General features: G+C 34.3%; 1 protein-coding gene across 7 annotated transcripts in view; it reads right to left on the bottom strand.

The window, feature by feature from the left end:
• Positions 1-1450: 1450 nt before the first annotated feature.
• The window catches only part of Gel (Gelsolin), a 58215-nt gene continuing 37732 nt past the window's right edge, over positions 1451-21933 (bottom strand). Inside the window, exons 2-22 of one of the 7 annotated variants that reach the window (XR_015191776.1) lie at positions 19904-19978; positions 19519-19584; positions 19238-19350; positions 18930-19056; positions 18538-18715; positions 17826-17947; positions 17417-17518; positions 13374-13385; positions 11716-11809; positions 11373-11534; positions 10842-10957; positions 10535-10678; positions 9954-10092; positions 8947-9041; positions 8622-8744; positions 8078-8149; positions 7730-7903; positions 7154-7264; positions 6732-6857; positions 5230-5582; positions 1451-2522 (exon numbers count right to left, since the gene is read on the bottom strand). Coding sequence is in view for 6 of the 7 variants with exons in the window: in XM_086545925.1 (XP_086402051.1) it covers positions 5237-5320; positions 6732-6857; positions 7154-7264; positions 7730-7903; positions 8078-8149; positions 8622-8744; positions 8947-9041; positions 9954-10092; positions 10535-10678; positions 10842-10957; positions 11373-11534; positions 11716-11809; positions 13374-13385; positions 17417-17518; positions 17826-17947; positions 18538-18715; positions 18930-19056; positions 19238-19350; positions 19519-19584; positions 19904-19978 (2235 nt within the window). In the remaining variant the exon portion in view is untranslated. The remainder of the gene's footprint in view (positions 2523-5229; positions 5583-6731; positions 6858-7153; positions 7265-7729; positions 7904-8077; positions 8150-8621; positions 8745-8946; positions 9042-9953; positions 10093-10534; positions 10679-10841; positions 10958-11372; positions 11535-11715; positions 11810-13373; positions 13386-17416; positions 17519-17825; positions 17948-18537; positions 18716-18929; positions 19057-19237; positions 19351-19518; positions 19585-19903; positions 19979-21933) is intronic. The other 6 variants (XM_086545929.1, XM_086545925.1, XM_086545927.1 and 3 more) reach the window with 6 other exon arrangements.

Here is a 21933-nt window from a genome sequence, read left to right as displayed (position 1 = left end):
GCAAAAATAGGTGACCAAATACGCAACAGAAAGCCGTCCACAAAGAATCCTGACCGCCTTATACTACATACCATGCAGCGGATGCGAGAAAGCATTTTATGGTGAAACAAGACGTGGATTCAGCACCAGGATCAGTGAACATCGAGCCGGCGTCCGACACCACAGAACATCCAACACCATGGTGGTACACGTACAGTAGATGAAGCGGGACATCTACCGGACTGGAAACGTACCAAAGTGATCCATGAAGGATTAAATCAATTAAAGAGAAAAATGATGGAAGCTGCATACATCGCGACGGAGAACATGAACACAGCGTCAGGTTGCTTCAAATTATCGAAGGTCGCGGCAACGAGCACGAGGTCACGGGAATCAGCTGGGTCAGTTCAGTTCAGTCCAGAGAGATTTGCGAAGACAGCTATAAGTGCTGACTCATCTGATCATCATCACTGGGTCGTCAGCTCTTGTGCGAGGCGGCCCGACGTGGCGTACTGGCATGATTGTACCGTACCTTGTTCCACCAAATTTTGGTTCTTATATGCTAGAATTTACTCAATTTTCTTGCAGTAAATATCTATTTAGACAAACTTTGATAAACGCAACCTATTTTTTCCTAATCATGGAGGCAATAACAAAGAATCCTGTAATTCATTGCTCTCAGCAGTCCATACAATAGGCGTGGCAAAACTTTGGACCCACCCACTCTGTGAGCGAATCAGAGACCGACATCCTCCCCCAACCCGCCCTCGCTAAATCATGTGGTAGTCCCTGCCTGTGTATTCATTCAAAAGTGTAGAAACAGTCGGTCTGTCTCTTGTCAGAATGAATGACTTGGAACCTTTCTTTTAATATGTAACCATTTTGATTCATTGTAGATCTTGATAGTATTTTGAATGTTCTCTGCCTTTGATGTAATTATTAAAATTCTATTGTGAATGAGTAAGGGAATACTGTCAGTGGAAATTCTCACCCAAATTAGATTATTGAATTTCATCCTCGACGATTGTTTTTTGTTTAATGCCAGGCTTCCCTTGCACATTTAGTAGTTGCTGTGCAATTTAGGGGTAAGGATGTGTCTAAAGACACCAATATACCATTGTCATCATTTTTGCAATAAAAAAGAGGGTATATCCTACTCTGGAAAACCTTTACAATTCTACTGTAAAAGGGATCACAGAAGATCAGCATATCAGGTTAATTTTGCATCATCCATTTGATGATAATCTTATAAAAATAAATGTTTTAAAGATATTTAAAGAAAAATACTTGAAAAATTATCTGTATCATTGGACTTAACAATAATGATTTCTAGGATTGTGGTTTTTCATGATTCAAGTCATGGAATTGATATGTGATCTTATACCATCATTAAAATAAATAACATAATCAGTCCTTCCAAATCACTTTTGATTGATATGGCATGTCAAATTAATGAAAATAAATATCAACATTGATTTTGATTCTTTTATTTTGTGCAAATCATAGAAATACAGTCGTAGTAAGAGAAAATACTCAGTTGACTAGGAAGATTAAGTACCAAGGTGTAAGTTCCGAGAAAAGTACAGGACAGAATATCAGCAATAGACGTTTGACCTAAATGCTTTGGCAACAATGCACCGAGTCTGCTAAATAAATGCTCTTACAAGTAAATCAAAAAAAGATTGTGTGAAATCAATATTCAATTTGTTGAAAAGTAAATTCTACATAAATGCTCTTGTTTTATCATAATGGAAGCCTAATTCTATACTATTAAGTTACATGAAAAAGCACGACCTTTTAAGCATGTTATACTAATACTTTCATTGTGACATTTCCTAATATTGTAAACCTGGGATAAATGTCTCATTCTTATTCCATCATATAATAAAAATATTCTTAAACTGCTATCCAAAGCCTAAAAATAATAATAATAAAAAAGTCTATAAACTACCTTTCTGAAAGAGGATTCCCAACGTGTTTCTGTAATGGACTAAGCAAGGCATGTATCTAGATCTGCCCACTTGCAAGTTGCATGACCCGTCACTTAAGGCACTAGCATTTCCACTTTAGAGAGATCCTCTGATTTCTACTTAGCGTAAAGCACAAGCACCACTTTTTTGCATTTTTTGTTATTTTTGATTCTAATCTTCGTAATCTTTCTCGTTACAGATCACGTTGCTTAATGAAAATAAAATAACAAACAAACATTAAAGCTTTTCACTCTTTCCTATTTTGTGCTTTAGAATAATAACACAAAGACAAATGTGCACTCAAAAAAACACAATTTTTTTTAAGTTGAAAAATGTGCACTTTTCAAAGGTAAAAATATATATAAGCTAGTACTAAAAACATATCCTTTATCCACAAGTTGCTAACTTAAGCGTGAAGACCAATTAGGCTCATAATTACTAGCCCCCTTTGTGTTTTGGGAATTTAAATAATACTTTTTTTGTTTTTTAGAAGAAATCACATTTAGTTTTTTACTCTGCTCCTGCATTCATCTCGGCCAGCTGTGCCTTCATGTCATCGTAGGAAAGCATTTCCTGAAATGAATAAATTCAGTTAGGTACATGGTAGTTACGGGGCAAATTATAGGGTGGAGCTTAAGAGAGTAGTTGAAATTTCGTAGTTATTTGAGGCATGGAATGATATGCATATACAGGGAAAAACTACATTAAAAATTACATATGTACATAGCTACTTGACTGAAATTCTGGGGGCTACAGTGGAGTTGGAATATAAATGTACACTAAAGGGGATTTTATTTATATATCATATGGTATTAGGCTTATTTTAAAAGGCACTACAAATGACTTTACAACCTATATCATGGGACTATAATACAATAGTAACTATTTCTTTGAGAACTGAAATATTGGTGACAAGGAAATGATGTGAGTTTTTAAAAAAAGTGAACAATATCCAAAAAGAATATAATACTAAAAAACGCTACTATGGCATTTGATTTCTTATGAGCTGACCACTGTCCCTTCTTATCCTTGCTGTAATTACAGCAATATTTCATAAAATATTGCAGTTTATTATGATCTAAAACCTGTTGGAAACAAGTGAAACTTCATCTTCAAATAAATTCAAATGTCTGAAGTAGTACATACATAAATCAATTAGCCTGTTTATATAGAAAATGGCTGTTAGTAAAGAAAAGCAATATGAGTAGTGATTATTGTACTTTGACTTGTCATTTCACATATTTTCTTGCCACCATTGGACAACTGTCTACTTTCAACTACTAAAAAAAGACTAGGATACATAATATATATGCAACTTGAACTTACAGTCAACAGCAAAACAATGACAATCAAATCCTTACACTTAATTTAACAAAATACAATAGCTACAGTAAGCAAGCAATAAGCACACTGAGTTACTGGCTAATAATAAGTCCCTCAGTCAACACCAAAGCATCTTCTATTAAAGAACAATCTGAAAAAGCATACATGGTATGTGACATTCATGGAAATGTTCATGGAATTGTCCATACTACTAGATATTTCAAAATGACAAGAGTGATGACAATACCTAAGACAAACTACTTGACATATATGGTAGCAGATTAAGTTTTTAAAATCTTAATTATCCACATCCCTAAAACACATTATATGGGAAAGTGGGTATCTACTAATTATTGATTAAGGAAACACTAAAAGAATGCTTTAGAATGGGTTAATTTTTAAAGAATTTAGTAGTTGAAACAAAGGGTGCAGCTATTATATGAATCAAGCATTGTATATAAATATGAACTTTTATAACTTATACAAAAAACAAATTCTCAAAATATATGCAACTTTACCTTTCATTACACAAAAATGTATACTAATTCATGGAGATTAAGGTATAAATTGTTACCTGTGACATTCAGTATTAGTGAAATGAACTTGAGAGGATGAGTGAAAATGCATGCATATGGAGTCATAAGCAAGAAATCAAGTTAAAAAAGCACAAAAGCAAGCAAGGACATACCACTTAAGAAAATTCAACCCATGCAGCAATAAATGAATTAACTCTTTGAGTGCATCTGTAACTCCAACGGCACAAGGCACTCACTGTAGGAGTGGCTTTTCCTTTCTTCTCCCCATTCATTCGAAATATCTTAAATCCATCGGAGGAAAGCTGACTTTTCACATTTTATACCACAATTAATTATCATTATCATTATTAACCAAAGGAATGGGAAAAATTGTTTATATTTGAAGGTCATTAATACTGGCTTTATCTTGATTTATCCCTTGGGAGGTGGTAGTTTATAATTTTGTAATTTGTATAGAAAATCACAGGAAAATACCTTTAACATAATTTCATGATTCACTTTAGATTTTTATCTTTGCACTTTAGAGGCACAAGGCACAGAGCAACAATATTCCAACCACTGCACTGAAAGGGTTAACTGCTGATTACAGTTATCGTCTAAAATAATCCACCACTAAAACAAAACAACAAACTTGAAGAAACTCACTGTTTTGTACTCCTTGGAAACAACATTTTAACTCTCTCCAACACAACCAACCTTCATTGTTAATCAACTAATCTCCTCTATATAATGGTTAGGAGTAGTTTATTTTCTTTTTAGTGAAAATTCTGAATTAGTGGTATTAGTGAGATACTAAACAGCCCCAGGGAACCTGTCATGCTTACACATCTCTGATCTTAACACGGTTCATGAAATAACAATGAAAACTGTCATCAAACTCAACAGCAGGTATCATGTATGATCATTTACTTATAATTCCTCTACAGTAAGTTAAAATCTCTCTAATTTACAAATGGTTTGTTAAATTCAAAGACCATTCTCTAACTCATGAAGAAGAATGCATTACTAATTTCTTTGTGCACCGTACAGCTTAATGCTTGTTCAAGTAGAGCAGCTCCTTTGCATTCAAACTGAGGGCCATATAACATGCTTGACTTTACTGTGTATTTCATAGTAAGACTCACTGGCATGCACTTTATGATGCATTCTGCAACACAGGACTTCCATCAACTAAAATATGAACAATATCTTTTATCTTCAGTAGAGCAAATTTATCATTATTTGAACATCTAAATGGAGACAGACTGCTTGAAGAGTTTAAATAACATCATCGTCAACCAAAGTGTCGCGTCACATCTAAGCTCCAGAGATATGACACTCATAGACACTGGGAGGGAGGCTAGCAACATGGCTGATACTGCCACTGTGAGCATCGTGAGGGGGTTAGTGAAGCCGGAGGTTCCTGCGCTGACCTGGCTTACTTCTTACTCATTGGCAACAGCACCAGCTAGAAGACTTTTGAGACGTTTTTTGTGACCTCTTATGAGACTCCTTCTCAGCTCTGTTGAGGTGCTGCAATAACCACCGAGTTAGTTCCTTTCAAAACTCTATGGTCTTAAAAAAGTAAACGGTTGAATCAGATGATCTCATCCTCAGGGGGAGACTAATAACCATTCTCCTACAACAACAATCTACCTCTGCATGGCAAGACTGCAGCTAATCTTGGAGGCAACATGCACTAAGAGCACGGCAGCATTAATGAGTAAGCTACAAGCAATACCACCTATCAAAACACAACGCACATCACAGTACGGCAAACCGTCTAATCCACCTTCTGCAACGGAAATAAGCATTGATGTTGAATTTATCAAAGATGTTTTGTGCTTGGCAAAGGAATGTTTTCAAATGCAGTAAACTTGTTAAAGAGTTGGTAAAGTTTAAAGGAATAAACAGTGATATTAATTACTTATAGAGATTTGTGAATTTATAAAAGGGTAAAAATTGGGCTTCATGCATTAAGACATTGGCTGATCTAGAGCCAATCTGACAAGATAATGAAGCTGAAAGCTTACAAATAACTATTATAAGCTTAAAGTTATAGTATGGATAAATAGTTTCAAAAAGGGAAAGCTGTGATAAATGTCAATCAAAACAAAATCACTTCATGCTTGTAAAAGCTTAATAGATAAAAAATGAAAACATGATATATAAAGCTTAAAGATAGTATATGACTTTAAAATTAAAAGGTAATGTTCTATAATCATATGCAAATTTAATTATAAAAATAATAACAAATTGTGTTAATCTTTAGTGTAATCTGTTACATTATCATTAGGATTACCCATAATCTATAATCATTTATATATATGTGTAGAAAAGGATATATGTGTAAAGGGAAGGGTGTGTGTGTGTGGGTGTACTTGCAGACGGAATAGCTTGTAAAAATTTTGTGTGGGTATGGGTGTGAGTGTGAATGTGAATGTGGATGTGAATGTGGATGTGGATGAGACTGGGAGTGGGTGTGGGTATGGGTGTGGATGTGGATGTGGATGAGAGTATGGGTGTGGATGTTGATCTGGATGAGTGTGTGGATGTAGATATGGATGATAGTGTGGGTATGGATGAGTGAGTGGGTGTGGATGAGTGAGTGGGTGTGGATGAGGGTGTGGGTGTGGGGAGGGGGGGTGTAGATTAGTGTGAGATTGTGGTTCTATGCTTAATTGAGCTTATCGAGTACTGTTGTTTTATAGAATCAAAATTTGTATGAATTTAAAAATTAATAATGCATTAAAAATAAAAAAACAAGGAGTAAAAAAAATATATACATTAATAACAACTAGCAAAAAAATATGGAAAGAAAAATATGTACAAATAATCTGTTCATCTAAAAACTCCCCCCCCCCCTCCCACCTCCTTTCCCCTTCCCACCATGACCCAAAGAACAAAACTTTAAGAAAATCCTTCATGTTGCATGTAATCTAACCTCCCACATGTCAGGATTCCATGCAGGGAAAATGCTGGTGAAGGCAGCTGGTTCTTCCCCTTGGTTCAAGCGAAGGAGCACCGTCGAGGCCAAGGTTCTCTCTGTCGGGTCCGTCTTGATGTATGTCTGCGTGAAGAATGTTGAAAGTAAATTACTAAGTGGGTTGTTAGGGGGAAGGGAGTGTCTCTCGCATCACAAAGATATGACAATATTTGAAGGACCTATTTTTCATATTTGAGAATAAAGACTTTTTTTTCCCTAATTTTCTTTTTTATAATAATTTTGTCTTGTTCCTTTTTAACAATAGTTTGCTACTTTACTGACTTGTAACAGGGAAGATTCATAATTGACCTTTCATTAATGGAAAAAAAAAAAAAAAATGCACAAGCTATCACCGCATGAATTATATGAATCTAGTTTACCTCTGCCATCTCAAATGCTTTTTCTTTCTCCTGGTCATCTGAGCCCTTTCCGATCCAAACATACACTTCATCACCAGAATCCAAGACCATTACGTCATCTTCATTAAGGTCCTGAAAAGAATGTTTAACATTAAGAAAATATAAATTACCACTCCATACTTATGGAGTATCAAGTGAAAATTTTTTTTAAGTCACTACTCACTCTAACTCTCACTCTTACTCTCGCTCTCACTCAGTGAGAATGAGAGTATACATGATCATCGTTATTAATTATACAGTTACAATAATTAGAAATGAACATGACTGATGATACCAATATTTATATTAATGGCAGATAAACCCACTATACACACAATAGATTTATTGAAAATGAGACAACAGTTTCAAGATCCATTTGGATCCCATTTTCAGGTCTGAAGATGGGATCCAGATGGATCTTGAAACTGTTGTTTTATTTTCAATAAATCTATTGTGTGTATAGTGCATTTATCTGCCATTTTATCAACACTGAAGAGTGTTTTGCAAGTCATTTCTATCAATACTGAATAACTGATGTAGCTTCCCATGCACACTAACCTCCTGGCCAAAGTTGGCAACCTCATTGACCCTCAGGCAGCCAGCAGGAGAAATGGTGCAATGGAAGAGTCGTGGGTACAGGAGGGGCTTGTCAAGGTCACGGGCCTTCTGGTATTCACCCTGGCCTCCAAGAGCACTCCAGAAGCCATCATCTTCACTGCCCTCAGCCATTTCCTAATGAAACATATTAGTGCTTATGTCTTCCTCTGGATATAATATTTCTATCTAAAGAAAAGCATATCCTTCATGTGGTTATTTCTAAATGGTTTCAGTATCAAGTGCTACTATACACTTGGTAAAAAAAAATAAAAAAATAAAAAGTATAAAACTGGCCAACTTGTTACCTACCTGTACATCACGTCCAGGAGAAACAAGCTCTGTCAAACGAGCACCCATGGCTTTCTCTTCTTCACTGGCACCCTATGAGGAATTAAAAGAATATTCATACAATATAGGATGTTATGTAGTTCCAAGTCATAGGATTTTTCGCACCTTCACTGCTATCATTTAGTTTCTCTCTTCATTTTGATTTAGAAAATGTGTGTGCTTTATTTATTTAGAGTAATGCATTTGAAGTTTTTTTTTTGTTTTTTTTATCATTAGACATGTTATCTAGTGATAACTATCCTCTAGTATACTGCATTTCTTTTAGCTACATTATCTTAATAAGCTTTTCCAAGTAACAACTAAAACAGCTAAATATATAAGATAAAACATACACAACAAAATATAAAACAATAATCTATACTTCTCACAAATAAAAAAATGAAAACTACATTTGGTTTATCTTCTAGCTGATGACTGTAATATGCAAGATGGTATGTTCCCATCATACTTCATCTGGCACTATCCATGATGGGCAAATCTGTAATAGCCCAGAAAGGATTCTTACCTGGCCAATCCAAAGGTAGGTAGCACCAGGCGTCTCCAGGACAAAGACGTCGTCCCCATTGAGAGAAGAAGCTTCTTCAGGCATCTGAACAGCTCTTGTATCAAAGTCACAGGTTCCCCTTACCTATGCAAAGAAATTAATGACATGTAATACATTTTCTTATTAATTCAATTCTGTTTTATTCTTCATATTCATCACTGTCAACACTTGTATTAAGTTGCCTATGAATAACAATTTTGCAGGAATTTCTTGATAACGTCAGTGAAGTTGGAAAAGGCATCTCACAATTACCGATGAATTAACACAACAATAAAGAATAATATACCCTGAAGAGACGAGTTCCATCAGCATCGTATGTGTCATGGTCATGCACGTTCTTGAAACCAGAAGCTTTTCCACCGAGGAACACCACCATGCGGCCTGAAAACATTTATTGGAAATTACTCGCATTATAATAGCTTCTTAAGGATTTTAGAAATGATTCAACTAAATAGTGGCTACACTGAATCCTAAAGTAGAACAAGTTTCTTAATTCTTGTAATAACCACATATCCCATCAACTCTGAATTAAAACCTTCTCTATTTACAAGCTATCTTGAATGATCCAACATGTATCCATATTTCCCTTACATATTCAATATTCACTGCTTCTGTTTAACCCCTACAGTCCGAGTGGCCTCAACTGAGCATACAAGTAAGTCTCTGTTTAAAGCCTGTTCACAGAGCATTAGCTTTTAAAGACTGGCTATTTTTCCATCTTCCTTTCAGTCTGAATGGACATACTGAAGGTAAGCAAATATACTTGGTACTGTTTGGCATTTTTCTTCTAGCCTCAGGGCCCCTCCAACCCTCTACCTCCTATCCCACTGAGCTTTCTCCTGTGCCTTGGTGGCTTCTCCTATCCAATTCTCCGTCTACACTGCTCTATCAGACTACTACACACATCTTCCCATCCCCTGCCTTCATTGCCTAAGACCCCAGCAGTATGTGTGATTTTTTTTTGGATATTCTTACTTTTACAAAGGATAACTTTTTCAAATTAGAAACATGTATTTTTGATGTGTAAACTCAAGCTCTGCAAACAGTAAAGACAAAATTTACCCCTAATAAAAGTTGCAGCTGGGGGGCCCAACTGCAAATATCTCATAATTACAAATGACAAATAACTGCATTATAGGGAAACTGAGAAGCTAAAACCAGAGTCCAGTTTATTTTGATATGCAAAGTTTATTTTAAAAATAATAATAGGAAAGTGTACTGCAAAACATTATTATAATTATAATTAAGCAATGGGAAACAAATAAACAAAAAGGTGCCATTGCTGTAACATACCCTTGAACATCCTGAGGAAGTGAGCAGGTTCATAGCCTTGAACAACACGCACTTGGACAGCCTTCCCATTAAGCTCATTGTCAAGTCGGACAGCATGGATGGCTGAGGAGGCCTTCTCATCCTGGCTGCTAGCAACGCCCTGAATGCAAATAAATACAAATACAGACACAGATATACACCAACATACAAGACAAAGACACATGCATGCTCACATATTTATATAAACATATATGAATATGAAAACAGATATGCACATAAATACACAACCAATACATACAAGTACAGGCAAGGAAATGTGTAATTAGCTATATCATAAGGCTAATTTATTTCTTAGAACTGTCAAACAATCATTTCCTAATTTCCATATACATTATATTAAAAAAGAGCATAAAGCATGTGTAATCTGACTAACTGGCATGAAATTTTATTCTTAATATTATCTTTACAGTACTACTTTCAGGAACTGAATTCTTTGCCAGCTGATATCCAGTAAAGAGATATAAAACTTGGATATATAACATCTAATAAAAAAAAAAGGTAAACTCAAATTTGAAAATGGACAAATGATCTATTCTTCACACCTGCCAGAAGTAGATGATGTACTTTTCTTGTCCATTCTGTTCGTAAGTATATTTGATGACGTAGGAATCGCCACCGAAGAAGAAGCCATGAGTTCCCTCGTCAACAGGCTGCAGCTCAAAGTCCTCCACTCGCCAAATTTCAATCTACAAAAAAATACCATAAGAGAAGACTGCTCCCTCTCATCCACCTTGTATTACCCAAAATAAATTGTCTCCCTGAATACTGTTAAGATATAATAACGTAACTAAAGAGGCAAAACAAAGGCATAAAAGAAAAAAAGAAAAAAAAAAATAGCCTTCTACTAACCTTGCCTGAGCCATCATCAGGCATGAAGCCAAAGGCAGGGCCAGCGTTCTTCCTCAGCAAACGGCGTTTCTCAGAATGTAGGCTGCTGACATCAAAGTCAACTTCAGGTACAGAAACTGGAAGCAATACATATGGTTAGGAGTGCCCTAATTACCATCCTGTAATTCCCACCAAGTAAAACTCAAATAAAGCAATAAATATTACTCCTTTATAAGAATAAATCCACTGATGGCCCAGTTAGCCTCATGGTTGAAAGCCAGAGTTTCTCTTTGTCCAAATTTGACAGTGTACTAGATGTCCGATTGACCATGGGTGGCCTACAGCCAGCTTGCAGGAGTCAATGGTCTAGGAAGATTTCTACTGATAATTTCTGTATTCTGTCTTCTCATTTACAGACGTTAGTCCTCAGACTCCTTTTGAATTCTCTGCAGATCCTGAGGTCTCTTTTTGAAGACCTCATAGTCAAGGGTTTAATGTCACATACTCTAAATGTTACCAAACTAATACATAATCTTACAGACATCTACTAACCGGTTGAGATCTGTCGCTGGGTGAAGACACGACCAAGGCCAACTGTTTCTTCTGCCTCCTTCCAACTTTTGAAGTAGGACTTGAAAACGGCAGGCTCAGCCTTCTCAACAACACGCTGTACACTCATCCACTTTGGATAGCCCTTCTGTTCCATGTATCCAGCTGTTGATAATGATAAGCATCACCTGAGCACAAAAAGGCTAATAATCTATCGCAACCAAAAGAGGAATAAGTATGCAAGTACTGAGAATATATTCAATCTCTGATTTATATCTTCCTCCTACAGTTCTGTAACATATACAAATATGCTCTTAACTTCTGCAATCCCCAAAAAGCAACATACCAGCCATCTCCATGCTCTTGACCTTCTCCTTCTTGCTGGATCCGCTGCCAATCCAGACATAGACACTGACGCCTGTATCCAGAATGAAGCAGTCCTAGCAGCATGGAAATACAGGCATTAGTCACTCTGTCAATGCTCATGGCGTAGGTTAAAACTGTTTTATGCATGAAAAGGATAAAACATGTATCTTTTTAACATACACCACATCATAACAAAACATAAATTTTCCTTGGTCAAACTAGATCATATCAATAAGTATGAATACAGTGGATTCACTGAAATCACCCTCCAAAAAGAACTGTATAAGAGGCATATTCTTAAATAAAAATGTCATTTTTCATCTAAATAGTTAATAGATTAACAAAGTAATACAAAAACTAAATCATGGGAAAAACAATTTGATCACATCATGTGATGTCCAAGATCAGACTCATCATAAATATAAAAACACATATATTTCAGCTTCTTAATATAAGAGTACAACAAGCTATTGTAGATATTTCAGTATACAGACATTTTAGAATATCATTCATCAGTAAGATACATTCCATATAAAGGCTATTAACCTTCACCTTATACAGTAATAGGTATTCAGAGTTTTAGCTTCAAGACAGTAGGATAGGCAACTACTTTTAAACTATTCATGATGGAAAATATTTTTCATTTTTCCCTACTTGCAAAGCATCTATCAACTAGATTCTCTGAATACCTTTTATTTTGTGTTAGTTCTCCTTATTCTAGGTATATAAAATGCAAAAGCTAAGACAAGATAGCAGATATAATAATAATGTTAGTAGCTTAATGCATGCAAAGATAAAAGGGTAAATATGAAATATGTTGAAGTCTTGAGTACTACATTTGCCTTACAGGTTAGAAGGAATATTTTTTTGCCTACTCTTGTTAGGATCCTACAATAAGCTAAGAAACACATTTCATAATTTTCAATAATAAGCAAATAAGGTTATGACTGTTTTCCCTTCCAATGTCAGTGATGCTGCATTTACATTTGGCCACAATTCATACTTGGCCCCAATTTGAATAAAATTTCTTGTTAGCATCCAATCCTTAAAAAATATAAGTAACAGACAGAGTTAATTTCATTTGTCAAGTTCCATTGTGTTAAAGGTTAGGTAATCTTACTGTTAGGAGACATAAAGTCAAATGAATTAAAAACAGATTTCACGCACTCATCCACACACATAGTTACATCATTATTTATACAAAGATCTTTGGGGGATACAACTTTAAAAACATTATTATGTCGCTGGATACGTCATACACAAATAAAGCGTCAAATCTTAAAGCATTTTCAAAGCATAATCTGTTGCCCACTGCTGAAATATGTTTGTAAAAAGCAGAACACAATAGATATACTTTCCTATATACACTTTATCTACAAAATAACACAACTAAATTTCTTTGGCAAATTACTAAACCAACCTACATGTTTTTAGTATAGAATTGGGATTCCCCCATCACTAATAGAAAAAAAAGTTTAAAAAAAGAAAAAGAAAACATCAGTTTAAACAGATGAATGACAAAAGCTGTGAGAGACATTTCAAAAAGAAGCCAGTGTTGATATAAAGTATGCAAAACATATACAGTACATTAGAACCAAGTGACCATACTGTGCAATACCCATATCAACTCATATTTACCTGCTGGTTTTCCTGTTGTGTGGAGAGGTATAAGCCACAATCAATGCGAGTCAAATTTGGGATTTATGAAAAAACGAAGCAGACATTTAGGTTACAAACTGTGTATATGTAAGTGAACTAAAATAAAGAAAATGATAATTAACATTACAAAAAAACTTTTAGATCCACAGGATTTGCAACAAAATGAAAAAAAAAACTTTTATTATCACAATGCTGGACAGTTCTCCATTTATTTACGCAAGCATGACCAAACGAACACCACATTTCCACTAGAATGTTGTCTGATGCTAACTCGCTAATAAAAATACAGGGAGATAAGTGAGAATATAGAATTAAAATATTTACTCTATAAATAGCATCATGAATGATCCTGTAATTAAATACACAGAAAAAAGTCATTGAACTTGATTAACACATTTTCCTGAATAAAGAAAGATATTCCCTTTAAAAAATTCACTTGACTATATGTTTCATCTTATACATAAATGTGTGAAATAGCCTGAAACTTTAAATCATGTATAAATATTTAGCTTTTGTATTGAGTCCTATTACACATTGTTGACAATGCAACAATGTATTATTCATAATGTTTCTTTGAAGTATCATTAAAATAAATCTGATATCTTTTCTTGAATAAAACCAAAACAAAAATCTAACCACTGAAAAGGCCAAGTTATGAAAAAATCTGTAAGTTATCACTAGCACTTATACAAATAACTTTTATGTTCTAATTTGTAATTTGATCTGTTGAAATTTCAGTATAAGCAAATATTTAGAAAAAAAATTTCATTAAAAAAAAACTGGCAACACTTCAAAGATGCATAAAAAAAAAATAATAATAATTTAAATAACCATCATTCACTTGTCCATGAATTTGCACGTGTTGCCTAATACAAATTTTCTGTCATCATCTCAAAGCATCTCCCTTAATTTAAAATACCTGAAATAACATTAACTACTTAAATGAAACATCACATCTCACATTTTAAAGAAAGTCCGTACTTCATGATCACATAATTATTACAACTTCAGCATGAACTGTCTAGGAGTGTGATCACTACACCACATGCTTGGCTCAAACGTAATGCATGAAAAGATAATCCTTCCATATCTTTTGTTTTTTGCAGCTTACTGTCAATAGCCTCATAGTTTGTATTACCAAAAGAGGCTTATTACATACAGTAATAAATTAGTTCCATGTTTTCCTATATCTATCAAAGTCATAAAATTAATTACTCACAGTATAAGATGTAATCTAGACTAGCCTAATTTCAACAGACTGAAATACAATATGAATATTTCAAAGAAGTGAAAAAATTATCTCATCACAAAACTGATATGTTTACTAAAAATACGAGCTCAAACACATGGCACTTCATACACCTTTCTTGTCAAAGGATGTTTATTTTCCCATGCAGGTAGTTTTACATTATCATATGAGCATCAGTCTGTTAAAAGCACTCAAACTGTAACTGTGAGTGCAAGTGTGTGCATGTGCGTGTGCGTGTGCGTGACCATGTGCGTGCATGTGTATGTGCATGTGTGTTTTGCATATATGGGTGCACATGTGTTTGCATGTCGGTGTATGCATGTGTGAGTGTGTCACATCAATCATATTACAGTCCTCTTTTATTTCCTTAAAGTTTTATATTGATATGCTTGTATATGCATGGCAAGAAAACTTTCTGATTATGGCAGTGCTGCTCACCAAAACATCTTGAGGTGGTGTTAGCATATAATGCATGAACTTCTACAAAAAAAATAATTCTATAATAAAATAAAGCTCTCTTTTTTTATCCATCATGAAAAGAAACTGTACTTTTCCTTCAGAACTGAATACAACTGATGCTTTTTTTCTGTATCTTTTGGGAAATTTAAAGTTTAAAAAAGCTATAACTATACTTTAAATTGTAGCTTTACCATCCCTACTAGTGCCTCACACATCAACTCAGCCAAACTATATTTTGAAGCAGTGAAGCATAATGGCTAATTTAATTATTCCTATATTCTTCCTTATATTTTCTATAGTGCATAGCTAGAATGCTGACCACAGGCAGAAAGTATAGAATCCCAGTTCCAGTCGCTTCATTTTAAAATCTATCTAAAAACTTGGTGTTTGTTACAATTATGTAAATTAAATCAGTCATAAAAAAAATCCTTAGGACCCATAAAAAATGGTGCCATAATATTGATTAAAATCATTTTAAATTGATAATCAATTTGATTTCTGTCAGCTTTACGGCACTGGTCACAGTTGCTGTCTTTGTATTCCCAAAAAATGGCTAGTTACTGCAGAAGTAATCTGCAACAACTTCAACCTATGTAAACAGTAATGTATGTTGAAATGTGATGAAAAAAGGAAATTTCTTGCATAAATCATGAAGCTATCATATTGTTTAACACTTATAACATGATCAGTTGCATCCGCAGAGCTATACAGATTCTAAATATTGTGTAATACTACAATAAGAATTATCACTTTATTGTAAAGAGACTAACTTCAATGAAACCCCATTAATTACATCATGGCATTACTCTCAATACATATACTTAATACCTAATATTATTCACTGTGTAAAGAATTCAACCCCAAATAACAAGAGGTGTCAAAATCAAGTACACTCTGCAAAAGGGATCATGAAAAAATCAGAATTCTCTGGTGCACTTGATGCAAAGTGTGCATAGAATCCTGACTAAGGGAACAGAATATAGCACCAAATATCACCCTTACAAGTTATTTGGTAAAGGTACAAGCAATGGAGTAACACTGTCATAAATGTCGTACTTCCAAATAAAAGCAAACTTCACACTTTTAAAATCTCAATATCAACTAGTCTCAACCTCCAATCTCCTGTTTTCCCAGAACAAGATGTCATAGTTCATAATACCAGAACAAGATGTCATGGTTCACAATACCAGAACAAAATGTCATGGTTCATAATAAGCTCGGAAGGTGGTATAGGCCCAAGATCACCATGGAATGAGACAGAATTTTTAAAACTATATAGCAGACTCCCTGGGCCAACAACCCCTCCAAGCCTGTATTCCAGCTTAATTAATGAAGGAGACACCATGACACCTTTGATCAATCATGCATATGCCATAAGGAGAAATTTGGAAAATAGGAGTATCCGATTTACCAAAATGACATTGTACAGGCATCACCAGATATAAACGGTTAAAATATTTAACTGAATTCATAACCTAATTTCTTGGATTAAGGATATGAGTTTTATGTGATGGAAACATGAAGTATAATACAAACTATATCACACAACATTGCATGTTTCACTCTGTCACATAACAAATTTCTTTAACCCACATTATGCAGTGATTATTACTGATTGTCAATAAATATTCCATCGACGTGATAACAACCAGAATTAACATATATCCAAAACCCTTTTTCACTTCAAGGTACTAGATAGGTATTAAAAAACTTTGAAAACTGACATGCCAAATGAAGGTACATTTTCCCATGCACTGTCTAATATCATATCACTAGAATTCAGTATGATTTGGCAATGGTTAGTATTCATGCCCATAACTCTTTCTTTGAAATATGTACATTCATTCATCTAAAGTGATTGTAAAACTAATCTGAAATCATAATAGAATGTACTGAATATTAAATAGTATGAGATAACATGGTGCATTTAGAGACATATTTACGCGATCATAAAATCTGTATATTTATCTACTTGTGATCATTCCTTGATACTTAATAATTTTTTTCTTAATGTTAAACGATAATAAGAAATGACTTGATGACTTGTCTTTTCCAACTTTTCACTGCAAATGACCAATAACTTTTAAACAGTATAACACTAAATAGACACTTATATAATTCTCTAAACACCAGATATAAATCATAAACAATAATAATCACAACATGAATCTGGTTCAAGCTGAATAAGAACTGAAAAAAAAACTTGAATAAAAAACATTCCAAGCATCCACACACAATATAAAAACAAAAAGAAAATCATATATGCAAATGTGACTTCTTAGATGTGTAACAGTACAAGAAATCCTCGACTTACCCCAGAGTTCAACATGCTCTGAAGCAGTGGCTTTTCTCCGATCAGCTCGGTCTGGATAGTGTTGCTGTCATCCTCAAACACATGGTGCAGTGTTATCACATTCTGTTGAAACCATGAACTTTGTTACTTAGTACTGTCATAAGTATCTCTATTAAGAATCTTATCATTATGTAGTAATACAGCAATATATTGAGAATCTGTACGAGACATATCGCCACGATTCTCATACATCTAAGTCCATTCAAAAATTAATAATCAAATTAACTCTCTAAAAATGAGACAAACAATAAAAAGTGAACTATAACCAATATCAAGGCATTCTACCTCAGATCTAAGATAAAATCATGAACACACAAATAAAAAAAAAAAAAAAATAATAATAATAAAAAAAAAAAAACATAGTACACACATTCTCTGAGCGTTCAAAGGCAGCATCTTCCATTGCAGCATCCTCATCTGCAATGTCATCTGGGGAGCCACCACCAAGGGCTTCAAAGAATGCTTCAACCTCACCTGATGATGCACTCTCATCTGCCAGAGGATAATAATTAAGTCTCAGTTAAAGAGGAATTGATGAAAACTAAAATCTCATGAATTTTGATGGAGAGAAAGCATGGTGATCATCAAAGTCAAGATAATTAATTGTCATGCATCTTAAATGTTATAGTTCTAATCTTTTGAACATATTCATCGAAACATTTCACAATATACACTGCATAAATTTATTAGGAAAAACTAATTTTCTTTTAATTATCACAGAAAAAAATTGTGTCAATTGATTGATGAGCAGTAACTATTTATTCAAGGAGTGAAATAGTAAATGCATTTCAAAAGTTCACACTTTCAAATATTTTCCATACAAATATCACAATAAACACTATTGAAAACTAACCTTAAAAAACAGCATAATTAGTGAAATACCTGTATATAAAACAGAGCATTCTCAATGACTAACACGAGAATGTAAGGAAACATATTTTAAAGTATGAAAGCCATAACTGATTATGATTACCAAATTAATTGAAGTATACACAAAAACATTTTAACCACCCAATGAAACTACTTACAAATATCTTACAAAGTCGGCTACATTAGCAGGAGCCAGTTTTTCTGTCACTTACCAATAACAATGACCTTTGATTTGCCAGCATGGTCATCATCCCTAATGGCATTGCCGGCCATGATAGCCTTCATGCGCTCCATCCTCCTGCTGGCCGAACCCATGTACACATACACCTCCGAGCGGCAGTCCAAGATGAAGCAGTCGCCCTTGTTCATTGATCCAACGCCTACCTCAACCTTCAATGAGAGAATACAGTCAGTAACCATACTATAGTTGAACATTCATACTGTGTATTATATAAAGAGAATATGTTCAAAAAGTCATCAAAATGATTACATGAATAAGCATCCAAAAATCAAAATTACAAATAATAAAAAATCAACATTAAATCTTAAAAACTAACAATACCCACACCATGTATCAAAGAAGACCTAAACCTTCAGAACATACCTGTCTGATGCGGATGTTCCTACGGCCCTTGACATGGAAGAGACGGGCTGGGTAGGGCTCATCTGGATCGACATGATGGAACCCTGATGCAACACCTCCATTCAGGTATCTCACACCCTTCTTAAACCTAAAAATAGGAAAAAATTAACATTTATGGCCCAGCTATTTATATCATTATATCCCAAAGCCAAAATAAGAATTCGTTCTCACTCAGATGTCTTACACTTTAAAAATCATCAAACAATATTTGCATCAAGTTCATGTGTAACTCTCTTGAACTCCTTCATATACATTTCACAGCATCTTACCAGGCAAGGAAAAGGGAACTCTCGTGACCTTCAACCTCTCGGTGCTGGACTGGAACACCCCCAAGCTGGTCATCAAGCTCTACTGTCTTAATGGCAGCTGCTCCTGACTCATCCTGAAACAATTACTCAGTATTAAGTATTCACGTAAATAGAGTAAATATAGTGTATGCATGGTCACACAAATTCACTAACTTCAACAGGAGCATTCTTTGTATCCTGGTCTTTTCACAGTATAATACACATGGAATTAAACACACTGTATTGTTTCAGGAGTACTATACCTGAGAACACTGGGATCCAAGCCAGAAGTGCAAGTCCCAAGTCTTGTTCCCTTTGATATCTGTGGTCTGAAAAAAGGGGTTATTACATTCTGACAAGTTCTTTATTACATCAAAATCATAAATATTAACAAACAAACACACACACACACATAATTAGACAGTCACACACTCTCTTGCAGTCACATCCTCACTCACTCATTAATTCACTCATTCACAGTCAGTCACTGACTCACAGTCACTTACTCACTTACTCACTCACTCGCTCAATCACTCACTCATTCACTCCTGTGCATGCATGTAAATTACATAAAAAGAATTAACTTTCAATATCAAAGATACCATAATCAATACAGCACAATACCATACACTGAATAAAGGTACTTACATGGAGGACAATGTACGCATCTCCTTGGTAGAACTGTCCATACTTCTCCTTTGGGTATGGCACGACCTCAAAGTTCTGAAAAGGGAAGAGAAAGAAAAGTTTAAAATCAATAACCATTACTTCATAAGCTAAGCAGTCAGTTCATCTTAGTGTTCTGACATCACCGCAACATTTGGTGTGTCTAAGACTGCCCTGAAAGAATAACAAGAGAGAGGCACTGCACTGTTCTCACACCATAAACATACACATCTACTTACATCTGTACAGTGGATGTTCTGCAACAAGACACATGTTATAAAATAGGTTTGATTTACTAGGATGAAGAATGAGATGGAAGAGGAGACAACAACATGTTACAGTTAATGCATCCTCGTTTTCATTTTAATACCATTACATGACAGTTGTAATCCAGATTATTAAGTGTACTGTGCAAAAACAGTACTAGAAAGCATACTAGTCTAAGAGAGTAGAGCCTTAACCTGATATAGATATCAGTTATTATATATGTTTCTTCTTTTTCCCTTGGAACACCATTATTTGGCTCTAGAAATTATTACTCCCTTTGAGACAGATGTTCTTCAAAATATCAGAATTTTCTGGTAGTCATATTTTCTTTGAAGATATTCCAATATTCAACCCAACTTTAAAAAGACATTCGGCCTTGGAGATCAAAGGAGGTACATGTCTCTGATGTCTTGTCTAATATATACAAACATATTCATATTAAAGTTATGAATTCATCATTGTGAGTTAGATCCTTCATGTATCATCATCCTTTTGATGGGTATCTGCAGCTCCTCGAGGGCCAGCTATCACACAAATTTACAATTCAATATAAAATCTTGCATTTCCTTAGACCTACTTCCTTTTTTGATATTCATATAAGCATCTAAATAACAAATAGAATAACATCATTAGATCACATGTACCATAAGCTCAACTGTTCTGTCTTTCATTCAATATTGCATACTAGTTTCCATCTCATACACACCCCATAAAATATTTCTACTATTACAATAACCAAAAATGCAATTTCACAGTCCAATATTGATTTCCAGTTTGTTCATGCTAATACATTATGTATTAATTTAGAGGAATTGATATGATGGAGATGGAGGAAAACAGATTAATCTGTATTTATTTCTAAGAAAATAAAAATACTTGTAACTTTCCCAATATAACTTGCTGTCAAGAATGCATCACACCTCAAATAGTATTATTTTCCCTTTGCCGTCTTCAATCTATTGTATGCATCAACCGTTGATATCTAGTTATAAAAATATTATCATGACAATATTTGCAAAATCAATAATGCAAATATCAACTTTAACAAGCAAAACAACAAGGACAAAACCTTAATGTTGCAGTAATGTTGCATGAACCTGAGAAAAAGGTCAATCTTACACCAAGATCATATGTATGTCAAAACTCATTTACATATTCCATTGGGGGATTAATTCAAAGATTTATCCCCCAAGGAAAGGTAACAAGACCCACCTAACACGTATATAAAGCCCCATAGATTCCTACATTTCACAGAAACCACAATGCAATCTTCATACAACTAGTATATGGCCCGACTGCTCACATTAAGAGAGCAAATATATACTTGCAATAACGACAGCAATAAATCAACGAATCAAAAGATTGCCTCCTTAAGAATGCTACTGTATGCTCGTATCATTGCAGGGGACACTCGCTATTAATATCAATGCCACAATAAAAATGCAATAACTTGACACAATTTAAGAAAAAAACTAATAATAAAACCGTGATTTTTTTTTTCTATAAGAACAAAACAACCACAACATTAATAAAATAGATAGTATTTGTAATAACACCACAGCAATGATTAAAAATAACAACAACAATAATAAAATAAATAATATTTGTAATGACACTACAATAAGCAATGCCAAATTGAATCAAAATATTTAATTCCCAAATTACTTTAACTGAATAAAATTCCCTGCACCAAATATGAGCATCATGCTTTTTGTAATTACAATATATATAATGTGCTGTTTCCA

This window comes from Penaeus japonicus, unplaced genomic scaffold (assembly GCF_977035675.1).
Source record: "Penaeus japonicus unplaced genomic scaffold, GWHDUDI00000001_assembly GWHDUDI00000017, whole genome shotgun sequence".
NCBI lineage: Eukaryota > Metazoa > Arthropoda > Malacostraca > Decapoda > Penaeidae > Penaeus > Penaeus japonicus.
Note: the sequence above shows the minus strand (reverse complement) of the source record. Positions and strands in the feature narration are given on the sequence as shown.